Here is a 25,574-nt window from a genome sequence, read left to right on the forward strand (position 1 = left end):
CTCTGCACACAGAAAGCGCTCAAACAATACGAATGAATGAGTTGTACTTCCCAAGCGCTTAGTCCAGTACTCTGCACACAGTAAGCGCTCAATCAATACGATTGAATGAAGGAAATAATGAGTTGTACCTCCCAAGCGCTTAGTCCAGTGCTCTGCACACATTAAGCGATCAATCAATACGATTGAATGAAGGAATGAATGAGTTGTACTTCCCAAGCGCTTAGTCCAGTGCTCTGCACACAGAAAGCGCTCAATCAATACGACTGAATGAAGGAATGGGCCCCGTTCTTCGGTGGCCACTCTCTCCCGCTGACCAGGAGGTTGGGCATGGCTCCCCGCGACCCCTCCCCACTCCCACCCGCTGCTGCCGCTATTTAGAGAGCGCCACCGCCCTCCTCTCTGCTGGGGCTTGGCAGGAGGGCCAAGGGACCACAGGGCGGGCAGGGCAGGGCCTGGTCGGGGACTCTTGGGTCCTCCCTGCGCAAGGGGGGCACGAAGGGGCAGAAGGACTGGCAGAGAGGGGCAAGGGGGGCACGAAGGGGCAGAAGGACTGGCAGAGAGGGGCAAGGCGGGCACGAAGGGGCAGAAGGACTGGCAGAGAGGGGCAAGGGGGGCACGTAGGGGCAGAAGGACTGGCAGAGAGGGGCAAGGGGGGCACGAAGGTGTAGAAGAACTGGCAGAGAGGAACAAGGGGGGCACGAAGGGGCAGAAGAACTGGCAGAGAGGGGCAAGGGGGGCACGAAGGGGCAGAAGAACTGGCAGAGAGGGGCAAGGGGGGCACGAAGGGGCAGAAGGACTGGCAGAGAGGGGCAAGGGGGGCACGAAGGGGCAGAAGGACTGACAGAGAGGGGCAAGGGGCGAAGAAGAGGCGGCCACAGGGGAGGGCGGCCCAGGGAGGGACGGAAGAGGCCGCGGAGGGGAGGCTGGGGACGGGGGAGGCTTGGAGGCCCTCTGTCCGTCCGTCTGTCCGTCCGTCTGTCCGTGGCCCGCATGCCACCCGATCGGCGGGCCATGCTGCTGCCCCTTCTGCCCCTCCTGCTGCTGCCCCTGTCCTCTCGGCCCCGGGCCGGCTCGGCTCCGGTGGGCACTGGGCACCGCCTGGCTCCCGCCGCCCTCAGAGGTGAGTGCCCATCTGGGGGGCACTGGGGGGGGGGGGGACTGAGGGAGAGGCCGGAGGTGGGATGGAGGCCGGAGATGGGATGGAGGCCGGAGCTGGGGGGGGAGGTCGGAGATGGGATGGAGGCCGGAGCTGGGAGGGGAGGCCGGAAGTGGGATGGAGGCCGGAGCTGGGAGGGAAGGTCGGAGAGGTCGGAGATGGGATGGAGGCCGGAGCTGGGGTGAAGGCCGGAGTTGGGATGAGGCCGGAGCTGGGGGGAGGTCGGTGCTAGGAGGAGGCAGGAGCTGGGGGGGAGGCCGGAGGTGGGATGGAGGCCGGTCCTGGGGGGGAGGCCGGAGCTGGGGGCGGAGGAGGTCGGAGCTGGCGTGGAGGCCGGAGCTGGGAGGGAGGCCGGTGCTGGGCTGGAGGTCGGAGCTGGGCTGGAGGTCGGAGCTGGTGGGGGGTGGGGGGGGGGGGAGGTCGGAGCTGGCGAGGGGGAGGTCGGAGCTGGGGGGGAGTACGGAGCTGGGAGGAGGCCGGTGCTGGGGGGAAAGTCGGAGCTAGGAGGAGGCAGGAGCTGGAGGGAGGTCGGAGCTGGAATGGAGGCCAAAGCTGGGGCGAGGACGGAACTGGGGGGGCGGGGAGAGGGAGGTCGGAGTTGGGGAGGGGGCCGGAGCTGGGATGGAGGCCGGAGTTGGGAGAAAGCCGAAGCTGGGGGGGAGGTCGGAGCTAGGAGGAGGCAGGAGCTGGGGGGAGGCCGGAGGTGGGATGGAGGCCGGTCCTGGGGGGAGGCCGGAGCTGCGGGGGAGGCCGGAGGTGGGATGGAGGCCGGTCCTGGGGGGAGGTCGGAGCTGGGGGGGAGGTAGGAGCTGGATGAGCTTGGGGGGGAGGCCGGGGCTGGGGTGGGGACCAGGGTGGGTGGAGGGCGGAGAGCTGCTTCTCGGGTTCCAGGGCGAGGGCAGAAAGGGAAGGGCGGAGGTAGGACCAGAGGCCTCCTTCCCTCCGAGACTCCCTCCTCTCTCCGGGGTGTCCTCTCCCTCCGGGGTGGGAAGGGGCCTCCCCGCTTGTGCCCGTGCCCCTCCGGCGGTCCAGTGCAGCTGGGTGTTGGGGTCGGGCAGCTCTGTCCATCCGGGGAACGGCCGCGCTGCAGGAGGCCCGGAGGAGCGCCCAGCGCGCAACGAGGCCCGCCGCAGAACCAGGCCGCAGCCCGGGGGACTGCCAACCCTGCCAACCCTGCCAACCCTGCTCCCAGCCGCCTGCTCCCTGCCCTGGTGAGACCGCTTTCCACTCCTCCTCCACGCCAAGGCAGCTCTGTCCAGCTCCCGTCTTTGGGAATTCCTCCGGCCTGCCCTGTTGGGCTCTACCTGGGCAGGGCCTTGTGGAGAGGTGGGCTCGCCCTCCTCGTGGGTCCAACCTGGGCAGGGCCTAGCAGAAAGGTGGGCTCGCCCTCCTCGTGGGTCCAACCTGGGCAAAGCCAAGCGGAGAGGTGGGCTCGCCCTCCTCGTGGGTCCAACCTGGGCAGGCCCTAGTGGAGAGGTGGGCTCGCCCTCCTCGTGGGTCTGACCTGGGCAGGGCCTAGCAGAAAGGTGGGCTCGCCCTCCTTGTGGGTCCAACCTGGGCAGGGCCTAGCAGAAAGGTGGGCTCACCCTCCTCGTGGGTCCAACCTGGGCAAACCCAAGCGGAGAGGTGGGTTTGCCCTCCTCGTGGGTCCGACCTGGGCAGGGCCTAGTAGAAAGGTGGGCTCGCCCTCCTTGTGGGTCCAACCTGGGCAAAGCCAAGCAGAGAGGTGGGCTCGCCCTCCTCGTGGGTCCAACCTGGGCAGGACCTAGCGGAGAGGTGGGCTCACCCTCCTCGTGGGTACAACCTGGGCAGGGCCTAGCGGAGAGGTGGGTTTGCCCTCCTCATGGGTCCGACCTGGGCAGGGCCGAGCAGAAAGTTGGGCTCACCCTCTTCGTGGGTCCAACCTGGGCAAAGCCAAGCGGAGAGGTGGGCTCACCCTCCTCGTGGGTCCAACCTGGGCAAAGCCAAGCGGAGAGGTGGGGTCGCCCTCCTCGTGGGTCCAACCTGGGCAGGGCCTAGTGGAGAGGTGGGCTCGCCCTCCTCATGTGTCCGACCTGGGCAGGGCCTAGCAGAAAGGTGGGCTCACCCTCCTCATGGGTCCAACTTGGGCAAAGCCAAGCGGAGAGGTGGGTTCGCCCTCCTCGTGGGTCCGACCTGGGCAGGGCCCAGCAGAAAGGTGGGCTCACCCTCCTCATGGGTCCAACCTGGGCAAAGCTAAGTGGAGAGGTGGGTTCGCCCTCCTCGTGGGTCCAACCTGGGCAGGGCCTAGCGGAGAGGTGGGCTCGCCCTCCTCGTGGCTCTCCCCACTGGCAGAGGGAAAGAAGTCTGGAGTGGGATCTGCAGGACCCAGGGCGCTGCCCAGGCCCGTGGGGGTGTCCAAGATCCGGGGAAGGGAGGAGATGATTGGAGAGGGGTGGTACCTAGATTAATGGTATTTGTTAAGTGCTTATTATGTGCCAGGCACTGTACTAAGTGCTGGGGTAATAATAATTATGGTTTTTGTTCTAAGCGATGGGGTAGATACAAGGTAATCAGGTTGTCCCACGTGGGGCACACAGTCTCAATCCCCATTTTACAGATTGAGGGAACTGAGGCACAGGGATTTGCCCTGATTTGCCCAAGGTAATAATGATAATTATGGTATTTGATCAGTACTTACTATGTGGCAGGCACCGTACTAAACACTGGGGTAATAAGAATAATAATTATGGTATTGGTGAAGTGCTTACTATGTGCCATGCACTGTTCTAAGTGCGGGGATAGATACAAGATAATTGGGTTGGACGCAGTCCCTGTCCCACATGGGGCTCACAGTCTTCATCCCCATTTTACAGATGAGGGAACTGAGGACCAGAGTAGTGAAATGACTTGTCCAAGGTCACACAGCCGAAAAAGATACAAGCAAATCGGGTTGGACACAGTTCCTGTCCCAAAATGGTGCTCAGTCTCAATTCCCATTTCTGTGAGCCCACTGTTGGGTAGGGACCGTCCTATATGTTGCCAACTTGTACTTCCCAAGCGCTTAGTACAGTGCTCTGCACACGGTAAGTGCTCAATAAATATGATTTATTTATTTATTTATTTAGAGAAGCAGCGTGGCTCAGTGGAAAGAGCACAGGCTTTGGAGTCAGAGGTCATGGGTTTGAATCCCGACTCTGCCACATGTCTGCTGTGTGATCTTGGGCAAGTCACTTAACTTCTCTGGGCCTCAGTTACCTCATCTGTAAAATGGGGATTAAGATTGTGAGCCCCACGTGGGACAGCCTGATCACCCTGTATCCTCCGCAGCGCTTAGAACAGTGCTTTGCACATAGTAAGCACTTAACAAATGCCAATTATTATTATTATTATGATTGAATGAATGAATGAATGATGAACAGATGAGGGAACTGAGGCCCAGAGAAGTGAAGCCACTTCTCCAAGGCCACACAGCAGACAAGTGGCAGAGTCAGCATTGGAACCCATGACCTTCTGACACCCAGGCCCATACTCTATCCATTATGCCATCCTGCCTGGGCAGAAGATGGGGCCGAATTGAGGGTGGGGCAGGACCTGGATTGGGGATGGCGACAGACCGGGGGTGGTCTGGGGATGGGACCTGGATTAGTTGTCTGCTGTGTGGCCTTGGGCAAGTCACTTCACTTCTCTGGGCCTCAGTTACTTCATCTGTAAATGGGGATGAAGACTGTGAGCCCCATGGGGGACAGGGACTGTGTGCAACCCAATTTGCTTGCATTCACCCCAGCGCTTAGTACAGTGCCTGGCACAGACTGAAGCGCTCAACAAACACCACTATTATTATCATTATTATTAGTCTCGGCATGGGGTTGAAGCTGGAGAGAGAAGCAGCGTGGCTTAGTGGAAAGAGAGCAGGCTTGGGAGTCAGAGGATATGGGTTCTAATCCTGGCTCCGCTACTTGTCTGCTGTGTGTCTTTGGGCAAGCCACTTCACTTCTCTGGACCTTAGTTACCATATCTGTCAAATGGGGATTCATTCATTCATTCATTCAATCGTATTTATTGAGCGCTTACTGTGTGCAGAGCACTGTACTAAGCGCTTGGGAAGTACAAGTTGGAAACATATAGAGACGGTCCCTACACAACAGCGGGCTCACAGTCTAGAAGATGAAGACTGGAGGATGAACACTGTGAGCCCCATGTGGAACAACCTGATTACCCTGTATCTACCCCAGCACTTAGAACAGTGCTTCGCACATAGCAAACGCTGAATGCCATGATTATCATTATTACTACCTTGGGCAAGTCACTTTACTTCTCTGTGCCTCAGTTCCCTCAATCTGTAAAATGGGGATTGAGACTGTGAGCCCTATGTGCGACAGGGACTGTGTCCAACCCAATTTGCTTGTATCTGCCCCAGCACTTAGTACAGTGCCTGGCACATAGTAAGCACTTAACAAATACTATTATTAGTATTATTACCCCAGCACTTAGAACAGTGCTTGGCACATAGTAAGTGCTGAACAAATACCATTATTATTATTATTATTATTATTATTATTATTATTACCTTAGACAAGTCAGTTTACTTCTCTGTGCCTCAGTTCCCTCAATCTGTAAAAAGAGAATTGAGACTGTGAGCCCCACGTGGGACAACCTGATTACCTTGTATCTCCCCCAGCCCTTAGAACAGTGCTTGGCACATAGTAAGCACTGAACAAATGCCAGTATTATTATTTATTATGATTATTATTATAACGGGAAAATAATAATAATAACGATGGTATTTGTTCAGCGCTTACTATGTGCCAAGAACTGTTCTAAGCGCTGGGGGAGATACAAGGTAATCAGGTTGCCCCACGTGGGGCTCACAGATTTATCTGTGTGGCTCATCTGTAAAATGGGGATTAAGGCTGTGAGCCCCACATGGGACAACTTGGTTACCTTGTATCTCCCCCAGCGCTTAGAACAGTGCTTGGCACATAGTAAGCGCTGAACAAATGCCAGTATTATTATTATTTATGATTATTACTATTATCTGGGTGGGCGGGTGGGGTGGCTTGGGACCTGGATTGTGGGTGGGGTGGGAGTCAATCAGTCAATCAATCAATCGTATTTATTGAGCGCTTACTGTGTGCAGAGCACTGTACTAAGCGCTTGGGAAGTACAAGTCGGGACCCTGATTAGGGGAGGGGTAAAGTCTGTGTCTCTATTGTGCCCTCTTAGAACTGCAGAGCCAGAAAGCCGGTCCTCACCCCCTCGCCGACCATCCTCAGCCCGGTGAGGAGTGGGGTGGGAATCCTCGCGGGGAGGGGGCACTGGATGGACGGAAACTTTGCATGGCCTAGTGGTTAGACCCTAGGCCCGGGAGTCAGAATGTCGTGGGTTCTAAACCCGCCTGCCTCCGCCACTTGTCCGCTGTGTGACCTGGGGCAAGTCGCTTCACTTCTCTGGGCCTCAGGTCCCTCATCTATAAAATGGGGATTGAGCCTGGGAGCTCCACGTGGGACAGGGACTGTGTCCAACCCGATCTGCTCGGATCCACCCTAGCGCTTAGTACAGTGCCTGGCATATAGTAAGCACTTAATAAATACCATTATTATCATTATTATTTGCTTGTCTCCACCCCAGTCCAGTGCTTAGTACAGTGCCTGGCACATTCATTCATTCCACTCCAGTCCAGTGCTTAGTACAGTGCCTGGCACATTCATTCATTCATTCAATCGTATTTATTGAGTGCTTACTGTGTGCAGAGCACTGTACTAAGCGCTTGGGAAGTACAATTCGGCAACAGAGACAGTCCCTACCCAACAACGGGCTCACAGCCTAGAAGAGGGGAGACAGTCAACAAAACAAAACAAGTAAACAGCCAACAGAGTGCCTAACAAATATCATTATTATTATTATTTGCTTGTCTCCACCCCAGTCCAGTGCTTAGTGCCTGGCACATAGTAAGAGCTTAACAAATACCGTTATTATTATTATTTGCTTGTGTCCACTGCAGTCCAGTGCTTAGTGCCTGGCACATAGTAAGAGCTTAATAAATTGCATTATTATTAGTATTATTATTAGAGAAGTAGTGTGGCTCAGTAGAAAAAGCCCAATTTAGTAGTAGTAGTAGTAGTAGTAGTAGTAGTAGTAGTAGTAGTAGTAGTAGTAGTAGAGAAGCAGCATGGCTCAGTGGAAAGAGCACAGGTTTGGGAGTCAGAGGTCATGGGTTCAAATCCTGGCTCCACCAATTGTCAGCTGCGTGACTTTGGGCCAGTCACTTAACTTCTCTGGGCCTCAGTTACCTCATCTGCAAAATGGGGATGAAGACTGTGAGCCTCACGTGGGACAACCTGATCACCTTGTATCCCCTCCAGCACTTCGAACAGTGCTTCGCACATAGTAAGCGCTTAACAAATGCCATCGTTATTTGCTTGCCTCCACCCCAGTGCCTAGCAGAGTGCCTGGCACATAGTAAGCGCTTAACAAATGCCATCATTATTATTTGCTTGCTTCCCCCCCAGTGCCTTGCAGAGTGCCTGGCACCTAGTAAGCGCTTAACCATTCAGTCATTCATTCAATCGTATTTATTGAGCGCTTACTGTGTGTAGAGCACTGTACTAAGCGCTTGGGAAGTACAAGTTGGCAACATATAGAGACAGTCCCTTCCCAACAGCGGGCTCACAGTCTAGAAACCGATGCCATTATTATTGTTGTTATTATTTGATTGTCTCCACCCTAGTGCCTAGCAGAGTGCCTGGCACATAGTAAGTGGTGAGGAAATGTGAGAGCGATGATGGTTCAGTGACTGTGCCCGTGCTGTGTCCCCCGCAGAGGTGTGTGGTCGGAGGCGCCCGGGAGCTGCCAACGTGACGTGGGCCCGGGGCCGGATCGTGGGTGGCAGCGTGGCCCCTCCGGGCTCCTGGCCCTGGCTGGTGGCCCTGCGGCTCAGTGGCTGGGCCATGTGCGGGGGCGTGCTCATCGGGGACGCCTGGGTCCTCACCGCAGCACACTGCTTCTCAAGGTACAGTAGACTGCTGCCAGGACAAGGGGAGATACCGGGGCTGCAGCAGGCACATTGCTGGGCATTGAGGGCAGGGGCAGAGACAGGGTCTGCAGAAGGCACATTTCTGGGCACCGGGGCAAGGACAGAGATGGGATCCTCAGAAGGCACGTTTCCGGGTGTTGAGGGCAGAAATGGGGCACATTTCTGGGCATCGAAGGCGAGAGCAGAGACGGGGTCTGCAGCAGGCACATTGTTGGGCATCGAAGGCCAGGGCAGAGACGGAGTCCTGAGCAGTCATATTTCCGGGTGTGGAGGGTGAGGGCAGATAAGGGGTCCGCAGAAGGCACATTTCTGGGCACTAGGACAACGGCAGAAACAAGTTAGGCAGAGGGCACCTTTCCGGGCATCGAAGGCGAGGGCAAAGACGGAGTCCTGAGCAGGCGTATTTCTGGGCGTGGAGAATGAGGGCAAATAAGGGGTCCACAGAAGGCACATTTCTGGGCACTAGGACAACGGCAGAGACAAGTTACGCAGAGGGCACCTTTCCAGGCTTCGAGGGCAAGAACAGACAGGATCAGCAGAAGGCACATTTCTGGGCGTCGAGGGCAAGGGCAGAAGTAGGGTCCTGAACAGGCACATTTCTGGGCATCAAGGGTGAGGGCAGAGATGGGGTTGGCATTAGACACATTTCTGGGCATCAAGGGCTAGGGCAGAGATGGAGTATGCAGATGGCACATTTCCGGGCACCAGGGCAAGGGCAGAGATGGGATCCTCAAAAGGCACATTTCTGGGCATCGAGGGCGAGGGCAGGAACGGGGCATATTTCTGGGCATTCAGAGCGAGGGCAGAGGTGGTGTCCGCAGCAGGCACATTGCTGGGCATCGAAGGCAAGGGCAGAGACAGAGTCCTGAGCAGGCATATTTCCTAGCGTTGAGGGCAAGGGCAGAGAAGGGGTCTGCAGAAGGCACATTTCTGGGCACCAGGTCAAGGGGAGAGATGAGTTACGCAGAGGGCACCTTTCCGGGCGTCGAGGGTGAGGGCAGAGACAGAGCCCACAACAGGCACATTTGTGGGCATCCAGAGTGAGGGCATAAATGGGGTCCGCAGCAGGCACATTTCTGGGCATCGAGGGCAGAAACGGAGTTGGGAGCAGGTATATTTCCAGACGTCGAGGGCAAGGGCAGAGATGGGGTCTGCAGAAGGCACATTTCTGGGCACTAGAACAAGGGCACAGACTAGTTACGCAGAGGGCACCTTTCCGGGCATGGAGGGCAAGGGCAGAAGCGGGTCCTGAGCGGGGGCATTTCCGGGCATCAGGGGCGAGGGCAGAGATGGATTATGCAGAAGGCACATTTCCGGGCATCAGGGGCGAGGGCAGAGATGGAGTATGCAGAAGGTACATTTCTGGGCATCGAGGGAGAGGGCAGAGACGGGGTTCGCAGCAGGCACGTATCTGGGCATCGTGGGTGAGGGCATTCATTCATTCATTCATTCAATCGTATTTATTGAGCGCTTACTGTGTGCAGAGCACTGTACTCTATATATTGCCAATTTGTACTTCCCAAGCGCTTAGTACAGTGCTCTGCACATAGTAAGCACTCAATAAATACGATTGATGATGATGATGTACTAAGCGCTTGGGAAGTACAAGTCGGCAACATATAGAGATGGTCCCTACACAGTGGGCTCACAGTCTAGAAGGGGGAGACAGAGAACAAAATAAAACATATTAACAGAATAAAATAAATATAATAAATATGTACAAGTAAAATAAATGTATTTATTTATTTATTTATATTTATAAATAAATAAATAAATGAGCACTATACTAAGCGCTTGGGAAGTACAAGTCGGCAACCTATAGAGACGGTCCCTACCCAACAGTGGGCTCACAGTCTTGAAGGGGGAGACAGAGAACAAAACAAAACATATTAACAGAATAAAATAAATAGAATAAATATGTACAAGTAAAATAAATGTATTTATTTATTTATTTATACTTATAAATAAATAAATGAGCACTATACTAAGCGCTTGGGAAGTACAAGTCGGCAACATATAGAGACGGTCCCTACCCAACAGTGGGCTCACAGTCTAGAAGGGGGAGACAGGGAACAAAACAAAATATATTAACAGAATAAAATAAATAGAATAAATATGTACAAGTAAAATAAATGTATTTATTTATTTATTTATATTTATAAATAAATGAGCACTATACTAAGCGCTTGGGAAGTACAAGTCGGCAACATATAGAGACGGTCCCTACCCAACAGTGGGCTCACAGTCTAGAAGGGGGAGACAGGGAACAAAACAAAACATATTAACAGAATAAAATAAATAGAATAAATATGTACAAGTAAAATAAATGTATTTATTTATTTATACTTATAAATAAATAAATGAGCACTATACTAAGCGCTTGGGAAGTACAAGTCGGCAACATATAGAGACGGTCCCTACCCAACAGTGGGCTCACAGTCTAGAAGGGGGAGACAGACAACAGAACAAGACATACTAACAAAATAAAATAAATAGAATAGATATGTACAAATAAAATAAATAAATAAATAGAGCAGGCATATTTCCTGGCGTTGAGGGCGAGGGCAGAGACGGGGTGTGCAGAAGGCAGGTTTCCGGGCATCAGGGCAGGGGGAAGAGCTGCCGGCCAGCTTGGGAGCCAGAGGTCGTGGGTTCCCAAATCCTTTTCTCCGATTGACTCGGTTTATCTTTAAACTTCCCTCAGAACGGAGTACCTAATTTCCTCCTCCTTCTCCTAAGTTTAGAGGCCAGTGGAACTGGTCATCACGTAGGTAAGGGAAGCAATTGAGAATGAGGATAAGTACACATATGCTTAGAAGCAGCGTGGCTCAGTGGAAAGAGCACGGGCTTTGGAGTCAGAGGTCCTGGGTTCAAATCCCGGCTCCGCTAACTGTCAGCTTAATCAATCAATCGTATTTATTGAGCGCTTACTGTGTGCAGAGCACTGTACCAAGCGCTTGAGAAGTACAAGTTGGCAACATCTAGAAACAGTCCCTACCCAACAGTGGGCTCACAGTCTAAAAGGGGGGAGACAGAGAACAAAACCAAACATACTGACAAAATAAAATAAAAGGAATAGATATGTACAAGTAAAATAAATAAATAGAGTAATAAATACAAGGTGATCAGGTTGTCCCACGGGGGGCTCACAGTCTTCATCCCCATTTTCCAGATGAGGTAACTGAGGCCCAGAGAAGTTAAGTGACTTGCCCAAAGTCACACAGCTGACAATTGGCGGAGGCGGGATTTGAACCCATGACTTGCCCACAGTCAGCTGGCAGGATAGCAACAGAGCTCAGACTCAAACCTGGGTCCTCCAGCTCCTAGACCGGTGCTCTGTCGCTTTAGCACGTTCATTCAATCGTATTTATTGAGCGCTTACTGTGCTCTGCCACTTGCCTGCTGGGGCACCTTGGCCCAAGTCACTTAATTTCTCTGTGCCTCAGTTACCTCATCTGAAAAATGGGGATTAAAAACTGTGAGCCCCCCGTGGGACCACCTGATCACCTTGTCACCTCCCCAGCGCTTAGAACAGTGCTTTGCACATAGTAAGCGCTTAACAAATGCCATTATTATTATTATTCTAATTCTGGCCCCACCCCTTGTCAGTTGTGAGACTTTCTCTGGGCTTTAATTCCCTCATCTGTAAAATGGGGCTGAAAACTGTGAGCCCCCCGTGGGACAACCTGATCACCTTGTCACCTCCCCAGCGCTTAGAACAGTGCTTTGCACATAGTAAGCGCTTAACAAATGCCATTATTATTATTATTCTAATTCTGACCCCACCCCTTGTCAGTTGTGTGACTTTCTCTGGGCTTCAATTCCCTCATCTGTAAAATTGGGGGTGAAAACTGTGAGCCCCACGAGGGACAACCTGATCACCTTGTGACCCTCCCCAGTGCTTAGAACAGTGCTTTGCACATAGTAAGCGCTTGTGAGCCCACTGTTGGGTAGGGACTGTCTCTATATGTTGCCAATTTGTACTACCCAAGCGCTTAGTACAGTGCTCTGCACATAGTAAGCGCTCAATAAATACGATTGATGATGATGATGATTATTATTCTAATTCTGGCCCCACCACTTGTCAGTTGTGAGACTTTCTCTGGGCTTCAATTCCTTCATCTGTAAAATTGGGGGTGAAAACTGTGGCCCCACGAGGGACAACCTGATCACCTTGTCACCTCTCCAGCGCTTAGAACAGTGCTTTGCACATAGTAAGCGCTTAACAAATGCCATTATTATTATTATTCTGATTCTGGCCCCACCACTTGTCAGTTGTGAGACTTTCTCTGGGCTTCAATTCCTTCATCTGTAAAATTGGGGGTGAAAACTGTGGCCCCACGAGGGACAACCTGATCACCTTGTCACCTCTCCAGCGCTTAGAACGGTGCTTAGCACATAGTAAGGGCCTAACAAATGCCATCATCATCATCATTAAATCATTAAATCATCAATAAATACGACTGATTGATTGATTGATTGATCATTATTATCAGGCCTGGTCTCCGTCGCCCCCTTGTGGCTTCAGTCGCAATTGGCTCCACTCTGCAACCAGGCCTGGTGCGGGAGGGACTGTTCTGGACGCCCCTGCCCCACCGCAGGGCAGGGGGTCTCTCCTTCCCACGTTTTTCCGGATGCCCTGATGCTTCCCCGCTCCTGTGCCCCCGGCAGCATTCAGAACGAACTGTTGTGGACGGTGACCCTGGGTGACTCCCCTCCAGGACAACAAGAGGAAGAGATGTCGGTCAATCGCATACTGGTTCACCCCAAGGTGAGACCTCGGTGACGTTCATTTCGTTCATTCAGTGAGCGCTTACTGCGTGCAGAGCACTGGACTAAGCGCTTGGGAAGTACACATCAGCAACAGATGGAGATGGGCCCTACCCAGCGCTTAGAACAGTGCTTCATACATAGTGCCTAACAAATTCACTCATTCATTCATTGTCGTATTTATTGAGCGCTTACTGTGTGCAGAGCACTGGACTAAGCGCTTGGGAGGTACAATCAATCAATCGTATTTATTGAGCGCTTACTGTGTGCAGAGCACTGGACTAAGCGCTTGGGAAGTCCACATCGGCAACAGATGGAGACGGGCCCTACCCAGCGCTTGGAACAGTGCTTCATACATAGTAAGTGCCTAACAAATTCACTCATTCATTCATTCAGTCGTATTTATTGAGCGCTTACTGTGTGCAGAGCACTGGACTAAGCGCTTGGGAGGTACAATCAATCAATCAATGGTATTTGTTGAGCGCTTACTGTGTGCAGAGCACTGGACTAAGCGCTTGGGCAGTCCACATCGGCAACAGATGGAGACGGGCCCTACCCAGCGCTTAGAACAGTGCTTCATACACAGTAAGTGCTTAACAAATTCACTCATTCATTCATTCAATCGTATTTGTTGAGCGCTTACTGTGTGCAGAGCACTGTACTAAGCGCTTGAGAAGTACAATCAATCCATCAATCATATTTATTGAGCACTTACTGTGTGCAGAGCACTGTACTAAGTGCTTGGGAAGTACAATCAATCAATCAATCGTATTTATTGAGCACTTACTGTGTGCAGAGCACTGTACTAAGTGCTTGGGAAGTACAATCAATCAATCGTATTTATTGAGCACTTACTGTGTGCAGAGCACTGTACTAAGCGCTTGGGAAGTACACGTTGGCAACATATAGAGATGGTCCCTACCCAACAGTGGGCTCACAGTCTAAAAGAACAAGAAAAAAGAAAAGTACAGAAAGAAAAGAAAAGAAAAGTACAAGTGGGCAACATCTAGAGACGGTCCCTACCCAACAGTGGGCTCACAGTCTAGAAGGGGGAGACGGACAACAAATGCCATCATTATTATTATTACCCAACAACAGGTTTATTGAGCGCTTACTGTGTGCAGAGCGCTGGATTAAGCGCTTGGGAAGTACAAATCGGCAACAGAGACGGTACCTACCCAGCGCTTAGAACAGTGCTTTGCACATAGTAAGCGCTTAACAAATGCCATTATTATTATTATTATTATTACCCAATAACGGAATGATCTTCTAGACTGTGAGCCCGCTGGTGGGTAGGGGCCGTCTCTATATGTTGCCAACTTGTACTTCCCAAGCGCTTAGTCCAGTGCTCTGCACACAGTAAGTGCTCAATAAATACTATTGAATGAATTGAGCGCTTACTGTGTGCAGAGCACTGGACTAAGCGCATGGGAAGTACAAGTCGGCAACAGAGACGGCCCCTACCCAGCGCTTAGAACAGTGCTTCGCACATAGTAAGCACTTAACAAATGCCATCATTATTATTATTATTATTATTACCCAACAACGGGCTTATTGAGTGCTTACCGTGTGCAGAGCACTGGACTAAGCGCTTGGGAAGTACAAATCGGCAACAGATAGGGACGGTCCCTAGTTACCTCATCTGTCAAATGGGGATTAAGACTGTGAGCCCCACGTGGGACAAGCTGGTGACCTTTTATCTATGCCAGCACTTAGAACAGTGCTTGGCATACATAGTAAGTGCTTAACAAATACCATCATTATTATTATTACCCAACAGCGGGATCACAGTCTGGAAGGGGGAGACAGACAACAAAACAAAACATGTAGACAGGTGTCAAAACCGTCAGAATAAATAGAATTATAGCTCTATGCACAGCATTAATAAAATAAATGGAGTAGTGAATATGTACAAAATAGAGTAATAAATATGAAGCGGTGTGGCCTAATGGATAGAGCAAGGGCCTGGGACTCAGGTCATGGGTTCTAATCCTGGCTCTGCCACTTGTCTGATGTGTCACCTTGAGCGAGTCACTTTACTTCCCTGCGCCTCAGTTGTAAAATAGGGATGGAGATTGTGAGCCCACTGTGGGACAGGGACTGTGTCCAAGCCGATTTGCTTGCATCCACCCCTGCCCTTAGTAGAGTGCCTGGCACATAGTGAGTGCTTAACAAACACCACAATTATTATTATTCAGCATCTTCTTGGGAAGTGTTCATTCATTCATTCAATCGTCTTTATTGAGCACTTACTGTGTGCAGAGCATTCATTCATTCAATCGTATTTATTGAGCGCTTACTATGGGCAGAGCACTGTACTAAGCGCTTGGGAAGTACAAGTTGGCAACATATAGAGACGGTCCCTACCCAACAGTGGGCTCACATTCTAGAAGGGGGAGACAGAGAACAAAACAAAACATATTAACAGAATAAAATAAATAGAATAAATATGTACAAATAAAATAAATTCATTTATTTATTTATTTATTTATATTCATAAATAAATAAGTGAGCACTATACTAAGCGCTTGGGAAGTACAAGTTGGCAACATCTAGAGACGGTCCCTACCCAACAGTGGGCTCACAGTCTAGAAGGGGGAGACAGACAACAAAACAAAACATATTAACAGAATAAAATAAATAGAATAAATATGTAAAAGCAAAATAAATAAATTTATTTTAAATAAATAAATAAATAAATAAGCACTATACTAAGCGCTTGGGAAGTACAAATCGGCAACAGATAGAGACGGGCCCTTCCCAACAATGGGCTCATAGTCTAGAAGGAGGAGACAGACAACAAAACAAGAAGACAGGTGTCAATACCATCAAAATAAATAGAATTTGCCTAGTTGATAGAGCACAGGCCTGGGAGTTAGAAGGACCTGGATTCCAATCCCAGCTCCCTGCCGTGTGACCTTGGGGAAGTCACTGTACTTCTCTGGGCCTCAGTTCCCTCATCTGTAGAATGGGGATTAAGACTGTGAGTCCCATGTTGGGGACAGGGACTGTGTCCAACCTGATTTGCTTGTATCCACCCAGCGCTTAGTACAGTGCCTACTATTATTATTATTCTTGACGAGAAGATGTAGCATGGCCTAGGAGAAGCAGTGTTGCCTAGTGGATAAATCAATCAAGCGCTCAATAAATACGATTGATTGATAAAGTGCTCAATAAATATGATTGATTGATTGATTGATTGATAAAGCGCAGGCCTGGGGGTCAGAAGCTTGAGCAAATCACAATTTCTCTGGGCCTCAGTTACCTCAGTTGTAAAATGGTGATTTAATACCTGTTCTTCTTCCTACTTAGATTGTGAACCCCATGTGGGACAGGGACTGTGTTTGACCTGATTTACCTCAGTTGTAAAATGGTGATTTAATACCTGTTCTTCTTCCTACTTAGATTGTAAGCCCCGTGTGGGACAGGGACTGTGTTTGATCTGATTAACTTGTGTTTTTCTCAGTGCTTAGAACAGTGCTTGGCACATAGTAAGTTCATTCATTCATACATTCAGTTGTATTTATTGGGTGCTTATTGTGTGCAAAGCACTATACTAAGCGCTTGGGAAGTACAAGTCGGCAACATATGGAGAGGGTCCCTACCCAACAACGGGCTCACAGTCTAGAAGGGGGAGCAGTAAGTGCTTAACAAATACTATTATTATAATTATTATTATTATTGACAAGAAGACACAGCATGACCTAGAAGAAGCAGCCTGGTCTAGTGGATAGAGCCCAGGTCTGGGATTCAATCAATCAATCAATCAATCGTATTTATTGAGCGCTTACTGTGTGCAGAGCACTGTACTAAGCGCTTGGGAAGTACAAGTTGGCAACATATAGAGACAGGACCTGGGTTCTAATTCCAACTCCCCCACTTGGCTGCTATGTGACCTTGGGCAAGTCCCTTCACTTCTCCGGGCCTCAGTTCCCTCATCTGCAAAATGCGGATTAAGGTTGTTGAACCCCATGTGGGCCGTGGACTGTGTCCAACCTGATTCGCTTGTATCTCCCCCAGTGCTTAACACAGTGTTTGGCCCATAGTAAGCGCTTAACATGTACCGTAATAAAAGAAGTCCTTCCTCCCTCCCTACCCCTCCATCCTTCTCAGCTAAGGCCATGGCTGGAATCCACAGTGCCATCCCCCTGATGTCCCCCATATCTATAGTTTGACCCCCGGACCTTCCACAACGACGTGGCGTTGGTACAACTGCAGATCCCGGTGTCTCTGTCAGAGTGGGTACAACCTGTTTGCCTTCCTGAGAGATCGTGGGAGCTCCCGGAGGGCACGATCTGTGCCATCGCCGGCTGGGGGGCCATCTATGAAGGTATAACGGAAAGAGGGAGGATGGGGAAGGGTGACGGGGCGGGGCACGGTTACGGTTGTGATTTTTCCTTGACTGATCTCCCAGGAGAGGGTAGGAACCAAGTGGGTATAATTGATAAATGATGGGTATGTGTGTGTACCTGTGTGTGTTTGTGTGTGTGTGTGTGAGAGAGAGAGAGAGAGAGAGTGGTGTGTGTGTGAGAGTTTGTGTGTGAGTGAATGGGTGAGTGGGGGTGTGTATTCATTCATTCATTCAATCGTATTTATTCATTCATTCAGTGCAGAGCACTGTACTAAGCGTTTGGGAAATACAAGTTGGCAACATATAGAGACGGTCCCTACCCAACGGTGGGCTCACAGTCTAGAAGAGCACTGTACTAAGCGCTTTTATTGAGCGCTTACTGTGTGCAGAGCACTGTACTAAGCACTTGGGAAGTACAAGTTGGCAACGTATAGAGACGGTCCCTACCGTCTCTACAGGGAAGCAGCGTGGCTCAGTGGAAAGAGCCCGGGCTTTGGAGTCGGAGGTCATCGGTTCAAATCCCGGCTCCTCCACTTGTCAGGTGTGTGGCTTTGGGCAAGTCACTTCACTTCTCTGTGCCTCAGTTCCCTCATCCGTAAAATGGGGATTAAGACTGTGATTCCCATGTGGGACAACCTGGTCACTTTGTAAACTCCCCAGTCCTTAGAACAGTGCTTTGCACATAGTAAGCGCTTAATAAATGCCATTATTATTATTATTACCCAACAGCGGGCTCACAGTCTAGAAGACTGTGTATGGGGGGAGAGTTTGTGGTGTGAGTGTGAGTGTGTGTGAGAATGTGTGAGTGGGTAGGCATGTGTAAGTGAGTGTGAGAGAGTGTGTGTGGTGAGTGGGTAGGCAGGTGTGAGTGTGAGAGAGTGTGTCATCATCATCATCAGTCGTATTTATTGAGCACTTACTGTGTGCAGAGCACAGTACTAAGCGCTTGGGAAGTACAAGTTGGCAACATATAGAGACAGTCCCTACCCAACAGTGTGTGTGGTGAGCGGCTGTGGTGTGTGAGAGTTTGTGCGTGAGTGAATGTGTGAGTGGGTGTGTGTATGAGAGGGAGAGTGTGTGGTGCATGTGAGAGAGTGTGAGTGTATGTGTGTGTGTGAGAGAGTGAGTGAATGAGTGTGTGTGTGTGTTAATGGGTGAGAGTTTGTGTGTGAGTAAATGTGGTAATGGCTGTGTATATGAGAGGGAGAGTGTGTGGTGTGAGAGAGAGAGAGAGTGTGAGTGTACAGTGTGTGTGTGTGTGTAGTGAGCCTGCTGTTGGGTAGGGACTGTCTCTATATGTTAATAATAATAATAATAATAATGGCATTTGTTAAGCGCTTACTATGTGCAAAGCACGGTTCAAAGCACTGGGGGGATACAATGTGATCAAGTTGTCCCACGTGGGGCTCACAGTCTTAATCCCCGTTTTTACAGATGTGGTAACTGAGGCTCAGAGAAGTTAAGTGACTTGCCCAAGGTCACACAGTAGACTTGTGGCGGAGCTGGGATTCGAACCCATGACCTCTGACTCCAAAGCCCGGGCTCTTTCCACTGAGCCCCGCTGCTTCTCTGTTGCAAGCCGTTGCCAACTTGTACTTCCCAAGTGCTTTGTACAGTGCTCTGCACACAGTAAGCGCTCAATAAATACGGCTGAATGGATGAATGAGTGGTGTGTGATCTGGAGAAGTCCCTGTGGTCCGCGCTGACGGGATCCCTGTACCGTATGTCTCCCCCAGAGGGACCGGCAGCGGAGACCTTGAGGGAGGCCCGGGTGCCCCTGCTCGGCTTGGAGACCTGCCGGGCGGCCCTGGGGCCGGCCCTCCTCACTGCCACCATGTTCTGTGCCGGCTACTTGGCCGGGGGCGTCGATTCCTGCCAGGTACTGGCCCCAGAGGTGGGGGGACAGGGTGGTTAGCCCCAGAGAGTAAGATTCCCTGCCGCTCCAGGATGACCTCCCCCTCCACCCTGCTTCCCGGGCTTCCCGAGCGTGGGTGGAGGGGTGGCCAGCTTGTCCTCTTAGGGGGCATCTCCCTCTCTGGCCTTGAAGCCTGGAGGAAGACGGTTGGGGGGGTGTTGTCCTGTGGGTCAGGGGTGGCCACGGGGAGATAAAGACAGAGCCAGGGTGGGCAGAAGGCGGGTTTCTGGGCCTCGGAGTTGGGCAGCGCTGCCAGCCATCTTGGGAGCCAGAGGTCGTGGTTTCTAATTCCGGCTCCGCCACTTGTCAGCTGTGTGACTTTGGTCAAGTCACTTCACTTCTCTGGGCCTCAGCTACCTCATCTGTAAAATGGGGATGAAGACTGCGAGCCCCAGGAGGGACAACCTGATCACCTTGTACCCCCCCCCCCCAGTGCTTAGAACAGTGCTTGGCACATAGTAAGCGCTTAACAAGTGCCATCATCATCATCGTCATAAGGGATGCTAAAGGGACCCATCGGTCACTTCTGGGTCACTCATGTTCCTGTGCCTGCAGGGTGACTCTGGGGGCCCCCTGACATGTGCTGTGCCCGGGGCCCCTCAGAGGGAGATGCTCTATGGAATCACCTCTTGGGGGGACGGCTGTGGGGAGCCGGGGAAGCCTGGTGTCTACACCCGGGTGGCGGCCTTCAGCGACTGGGTCCACCAGCAGATGAGCGGTGAGTGGCCCCGGCCCCCATGAGTCCCCGCTACCCGTCCCCCGACGGTGGGATCGGATGAGGTGGAAAAACCCGGATTCCTGGGATCAAATCCCCTTCTGCCGTCGGTAACAGGCTAGCCCCTTCCCCACTCTTTGCCCCATTGAGGAGTCACGGCCTCCCGCCCGTCCGTTTGGACGCTCCGATGCTGGTAGGCCGGGGAACCAGGAGTGGGTAGCGGGAGCCAGCTGGCCTACCTTCTCCGTTCCCCCTAGCTCCCCGCTCCAGCCGGGAGCCCAGCTGCCCGGAGCTCCTGGCCCCAGATCCTCAGGGAGCACCCGCCGGAGATCGCACCGACCTCTGCTCCTACTACTCTCGCTTCTGCCCGGATCCTCCAGGTGGCCGAGGCTGTGCCCAGCTGGCCCGGGAGGAGTGCCAGCTGCGAAGAAGAAAATGCAGTCAGTTCCGCCTAACTCCTACGCGGTGGCAGGGCAGAGGCCTGGTGGGAAAGCCGGGAGGATGAGGGGTGGGGGGAGAATTCCTTCCTCGGGTCGTCGGTTTCCAGTTTCCGTTGCTGTGTCTTCTCCCCTCCCAGAGTTGCGCTCGGTGGCCCAAACTCTGTTGTCTCTACTGCGACGTGCCCAAGATTTCTTCACCCGCCACCTGGGTCTGTCTGTCCTTGCTCGGACACTGCCTCGCCTGACCCTATGGCTCTTTGGGCATCCCTGGCACCCCCTACAAGTCCTGCATGGAGACACAGGTACCCCAATCCCCTCAATCAATCAATCAGTTGTATTTATTGAGCGCTTACTGTGTGTAGAGCACTGTACTAAGCGCTTGGGAAGTACAACATATAGAGACAGTCCCTACCCAACAGTGGGCTCACAGTCTAAAAGGGGGACACCCCACATATCTCCCAAATCTGGGGGATCTGCTCATTGTATCAACCAATCAATTTTCCTGAGTTCTTACTAGATGCAGAACACTGTATTAAGCACCTAGGAGAATCCCGGCTCCGCCACTTGTCTGCTGTGTGACCTTGAGCAAGTCACTTCACTTCTCTGTGCCTCAGTTAGCTCATCTGTAAAATGGGGATTGAGCCCCACTTGGGACAACCTGATTACCTTGCATCTACCAGTGTTCCCTTCATGATGATGATGATTGTGATGATGATGTACATATGTATATATGTTGTACATATGTATATATGTACATATTTATTTACTCTATTTATTTATTTATTTTACTTGTACATATCTATTCTATTTATTTTATTTTGTTAGTATGTTTGGTTTTGTTCTCTGTCTCCCCCTTTTAGACTGTGAGCCCACTGTTGGGTAGGGACTGTCTCTATATGTTGCCAACTTGTACTTCCCAAGCGCTTAGTACAGTGCTCTGCACACAGCGCTCAATAAATACGATTGATTGATTGATTGATTACCCCTGCGCTTAGAACAGTACTTGGTAAACTGTAAGCGCTTAACAAAGCCTTCCCAAACTGAGCCCCCTCCTTCCTCTCCCCTTCCTCCCCCTCTCCATCCCCCCGCCTTACCTCCTTCCCTTCCCCACAGCACCTGTATATATGTATATATGTTTGTACGTATTTATTACTCTATTTATTTATTTTACTTGTACATATTTATTCTATTTATTTTATTCCGTTACTATGTTTTGTTTTTTGTTCTCTGTCTCCCCCTTCTAGACTGTGAGCCCACTGTTGGATAGGGACCATCTCTATATGTTGCCAACTTGTACTTCCCAAGTGCTTAGTACAGTGCTCTGCGCACAGTAAGCGCTCAATAAATACGATTGAATGAATGAATGGATGAACAAATACCGTTATTATTGTTACAATGCAGCAGAGTTGGTGGACTGTGAGTGCTTACAGTGCTTACGGAGCACTCTACTAAGCATTTGGGAGAGTAGAGTATAACAGAGTTGGTAGACACATTCCACCCTCTCTGGGTGGCACCTGGAGAGTTTCCAATACACTCCCAGTCTCAGCTACGGGGTGCGGAGAGTCAAGGCAGAGTCACACAGCTCCACTAATTGTCAGCTGTGTGACTTTGGGCAAGTCACTTCACTTCTCTGAGCCTCAGTTACCTCATCTGGAAAATGGGGATGAAGACTGTGAGCCCCCCGTGGGACAACCTGATCACCTTGTAACCTTCCCAGCGCTTAGAACAGTGCTTTGCACATAGTAAGCGCTTAATAAATGCCATCGTCAAGGCAGAGGCCTACCCATTCCATTCCTAGCTTGGCCAGCGGCTAGCGAGTGGCAGGCAATCTGTACTTCCCAAGCGCTTAGTACAGTGCTCTGCACATAGTAAGTGCTCAATAAATGCAATTGATGATGATGCTACAAGTCAAAACTCACCTGTGCTGGGCAGTAGCAGTACAGGAGAGAAGCGAGGGCAGAGACTCAAGCTGACTATGCGGAAGGAGACAATGGTAACCCGCTTCCACATTTTTACCAAGAAAACTCTTTGGATCCGCTACCAGAATGATGGCAGATGGAGGTGGGGCGTTCCGGGAGAGATGTGTCCGCGGAGTCGCTATGGGTCGGAAAGACCCATATTAAGCACCTAGGAGAATCCCGGCTCCGCCACTTGTCTGCTGTGTGACCTTGAGCAAGTCACTTCACTTCTCTGTGCCTCAGTTAGCTCGTCTGTAAAATGGGGATTGAGCCCCACGTGGGACAACCTGATTCCCTTGCATCTACCCCAGCGCTTAGAACAGTACTTGGTAAACAGTAAGCGCTTAACAAATACCATTATTATTGTTACAAGGCAACAGAGTTGGTAGATTGTGAGTGCTTGCAGTGTTTACAGAGCACTCAACAAGACAAGACATATTCCCTGCCTAAGTGGTCTAGAGGCGGGGACAGATATTAATATAAATAAATGAATTATGTCTGTATGTACACAAGTGTTTCACTCAGCACACACCTTCAGAAGAGTTCTCCGGGTTTGCCTCTCCCTCTAGCTGACCCCACTTTCTGCCTCTCTTCCCCGTCATCTTGGAGCCTCCCCCTCTTTCATCGCTCCCTGTTCCCCACAGGTGCCAGGAGTCCTGGCGGGCCTCTGCTCCAAGAAAAGCAGGAGCTTCAGACTGGAATGGAAGGTGCTCAAAGACGGGGAAGGGGTCTTGGGCTGGGCAGGATGAGGTGGGCTGGGAGAGGGGAGTTAGGAAGAGGGTGACCTCAAGATGAGACCCCAACAGCTTTGGGAAGAGTTGAGTGGGGATGGAAGGCAGCAAGTGGAAACGGCAGCCCAAGTTCTAATCCCAGCCCTGCCTCTTGCCTGTTGTGTGACCTCGGGCAAGTCTCTTAACTATTCTGTGACTCAGTTTCCTCATCTCTAAAATAGGGATTAAACACCAGTTCTCCCTCCTACTTAGACTATGAGCTCCATAAGGGAGAGGGATTGTGTCTGACCTGAGTACTTTGCATCTATTCCAGTGCTTAGTACAGAGTTGTGCACATAGCAAGCACTTAACAGATACCGCAAATATCGTTACTGTTATTACTACTATTAAGGGAGGAAGTAGGTGAAAGTCAGGAAGAAATGGAAGTCCCCTAAAAAAAATTGTGGTTTTTGTTAAGCACTTACTACATGTCAGGCACTGTTGTAAGCACTGGGGTGGAGACAAGCAAATCGGGTTGGACACAGTCCCTGTCCCCCGTGGGGCTCACAGTCCAGATCACCATTGTACAGATGAGATAACTGAGGCACAGAAAAGTGAAGTAACTTAACCAGGGTCACGCAACAGACAAGTGGTGGAGTCAGGATTAGAACCCGTGACTTTCTAACTCGCAGTCCTGTGGTCTCTCCAATATAACATGCTGCTATCCTGGTGCTAAGTTCTTGCCCATCTCAGGAACCGCTGCCCTCGGCATTCAGAAAGGGGTCATTTTGGGGATGTCAATAGAAGTCAGGGATGAGGTCTCTACTGCCCTTCTGCTTCCAGGCTGTCCGGAGCTGGATGCTGCCCAGAAGCAGTTGGCTGCCCTGGAAGATGCCCACGCTTGGATCCTGAAGATACCTACTAATCAACTGACAATGGACTTCCAAGAGGTAGGTCCCTAGCCCCCGAATGCCCTGGACCTCTGGTCCAACCTCCGTTCCATGTCCCTGGGGTTTCCCACCATTTCGAGGGCCTGCCCTAAGCACGGGCTTGGAGCCGGCTGCTAAGGGTGGCAGAGACAGTGAGCGAGGGTAGAGGGCAGAGGGAGTGGGCCCTCCTGGCAAAAATGGAAGGAGAGATGACCACCGCCCAGCCCAGTGCTGTTTCTTGAGCTGGTCCCCGGAGGGTGCGGGAAGAGAAGGCTGAAGGAGCAACAGCAGACCGGGGACCGGGAAGGATGGACTGAGAGAGAAGGAGGCCGCCTGACCCGCTTCTCCTTCTCGCCCCCCACCCACAGATCCTGGTGGACCTAGGCTCCAAGACCCCGGCGGGGTTGTTCCGGGCCCGGGTGCGGGTGGCCGTCGGGAGCCGGACGATGGTCTTTCTGGGGCTGGTGGGACTCGAACCCACGGCCTTCACCCGCAGCCTTCCCGGCCTCCTGGCCCAAGTCCTGCGGGGCCTCAGGGATGCTCCGCCAGAAGGACAAGGGACATCCCGAGCCGGATACCCCTCTGATGCTGGGCCCAGCCCAAATGAGGCAGAGGGGCAACTGGGCAAAGCGGAAGGCACTGGCAAGGAAGGAGGAGGCTGATCCTGGGTGTCCGTGACTCCCTTTAGCCTGTAAGCTCACTATGGACAGGGAATGCGTCTGTTATAGTGTACTCTCCCAGGTGCTTAATACAGTGCTCTGCACCCAGTAAGTGCTCAATAAATACAGCTGACTGACCATTCTGCTGCCCCATCTTGGGCTGATGCTGGAGGCCTCATGGTGGGTGCCAGCCTGACGAGTAACTGCCCCCCGGTACTGCCATCTCCCCCAACTGCTTGGGTCCCTGGCCTGCCCCCTCAGAACAGGAAGTTTTGTCTGTGAGCTTGGAGGGCACCCTGGTGGGAGAGAGTATTTATTGGCAAAGTTGGGTTTATTTTTTGTGTTTGCAATCTGTGAAAATTTCTTAAATAAACACTGTGTCCTCCTCAGACTCGGCTCCAAAGTTTCTTTGGGCACAGGGGAAACCGGGAGCTGGGCATGGACTGGGCATCAAGTTGATTACTTATGAGGGGAGGAGTGGGCACCCGAGCTCCCAGGAGAAGGCACCAAACTAGGGCCCGACTAGGCAAGCAAGAGCACAGGCCTGAGCGCCAGGAGATCTGGGTTCGAATCCTGTTTCTACCACTTGCCCACTTGTGTGACCTTGGCCAAGTCACTTCACTTCTCTAAGCCTCAGTTTCCTCAACTGTAAAATGGATAACTGTAAACCTGCCCCTTCCCCGGCTCCCCTTAGACTGAGAGCCCCTCGTGGGATAGGGACTGTGTCTGCTCTGATGGTCTTGTAGCTACTCCAGCACTTAGCACAGAGCTTGGCAAAAAGCAACGACTTAAAAATGCTGCTCTTATCATTATTATTATTTTTACTACTAATAATAATAAGAAGAAGAACAGCAATAATAATAATAATAGAATGAGAACAATCAGGCATGATGGGGAAAAGGGTGAAATAATAATAATAAAATGAGGACAATCAGGAATGATCAGGGAAGGGGTTAAAGATGGGGAGTGGGTCTTCC

The 25,574-nt window shown here is 51.5% G+C and overlaps 1 protein-coding gene across 1 annotated transcript; it reads left to right on the forward strand.

Annotated features, from left to right (window-relative positions):
• Positions 1 to 990: 990 nt before the first annotated feature.
• Positions 991 to 24,600, forward strand: PRSS56 (serine protease 56). Its single transcript, XM_038745216.1, has 13 exons — positions 991 to 1,120; positions 2,189 to 2,367; positions 6,341 to 6,401; positions 7,937 to 8,126; positions 12,822 to 12,921; positions 17,091 to 17,250; positions 19,008 to 19,150; positions 19,742 to 19,904; positions 20,159 to 20,341; positions 20,479 to 20,643; positions 22,944 to 23,006; positions 23,853 to 23,959; positions 24,307 to 24,600. Exons 1-13 carry the CDS (start codon positions 991 to 993, stop codon positions 24,598 to 24,600), a joined length of 1,938 nt encoding a protein of 645 aa, XP_038601144.1.
• Positions 24,601 to 25,574: the final 974 nt, after the last annotated feature.

Source organism: Tachyglossus aculeatus, chromosome 1 (assembly GCF_015852505.1).
Source record: "Tachyglossus aculeatus isolate mTacAcu1 chromosome 1, mTacAcu1.pri, whole genome shotgun sequence".
Taxonomy (NCBI): Eukaryota; Metazoa; Chordata; class Mammalia; order Monotremata; family Tachyglossidae; genus Tachyglossus; species Tachyglossus aculeatus.

Excerpts from the sequence above, each read along its gene's own strand:
- PRSS56 (XM_038745216.1), top strand. The coding sequence starts at position 991 with ATGCCACCCGATCGGCGGGCCATGCTGCTGCCCCTTCTGCCCCTCCTG. Across the intron at positions 1,121-2,188 it reads GGCTCCCGCCGCCCTCAGAG|TGCAGCTGGGTGTTGGGGTC; the intron begins GTGAGTGCCCAT and ends CCGGCGGTCCAG. Across the intron at positions 2,368-6,340 it reads GCCGCCTGCTCCCTGCCCTG|AACTGCAGAGCCAGAAAGCC; the intron begins GTGAGACCGCTT and ends GTGCCCTCTTAG.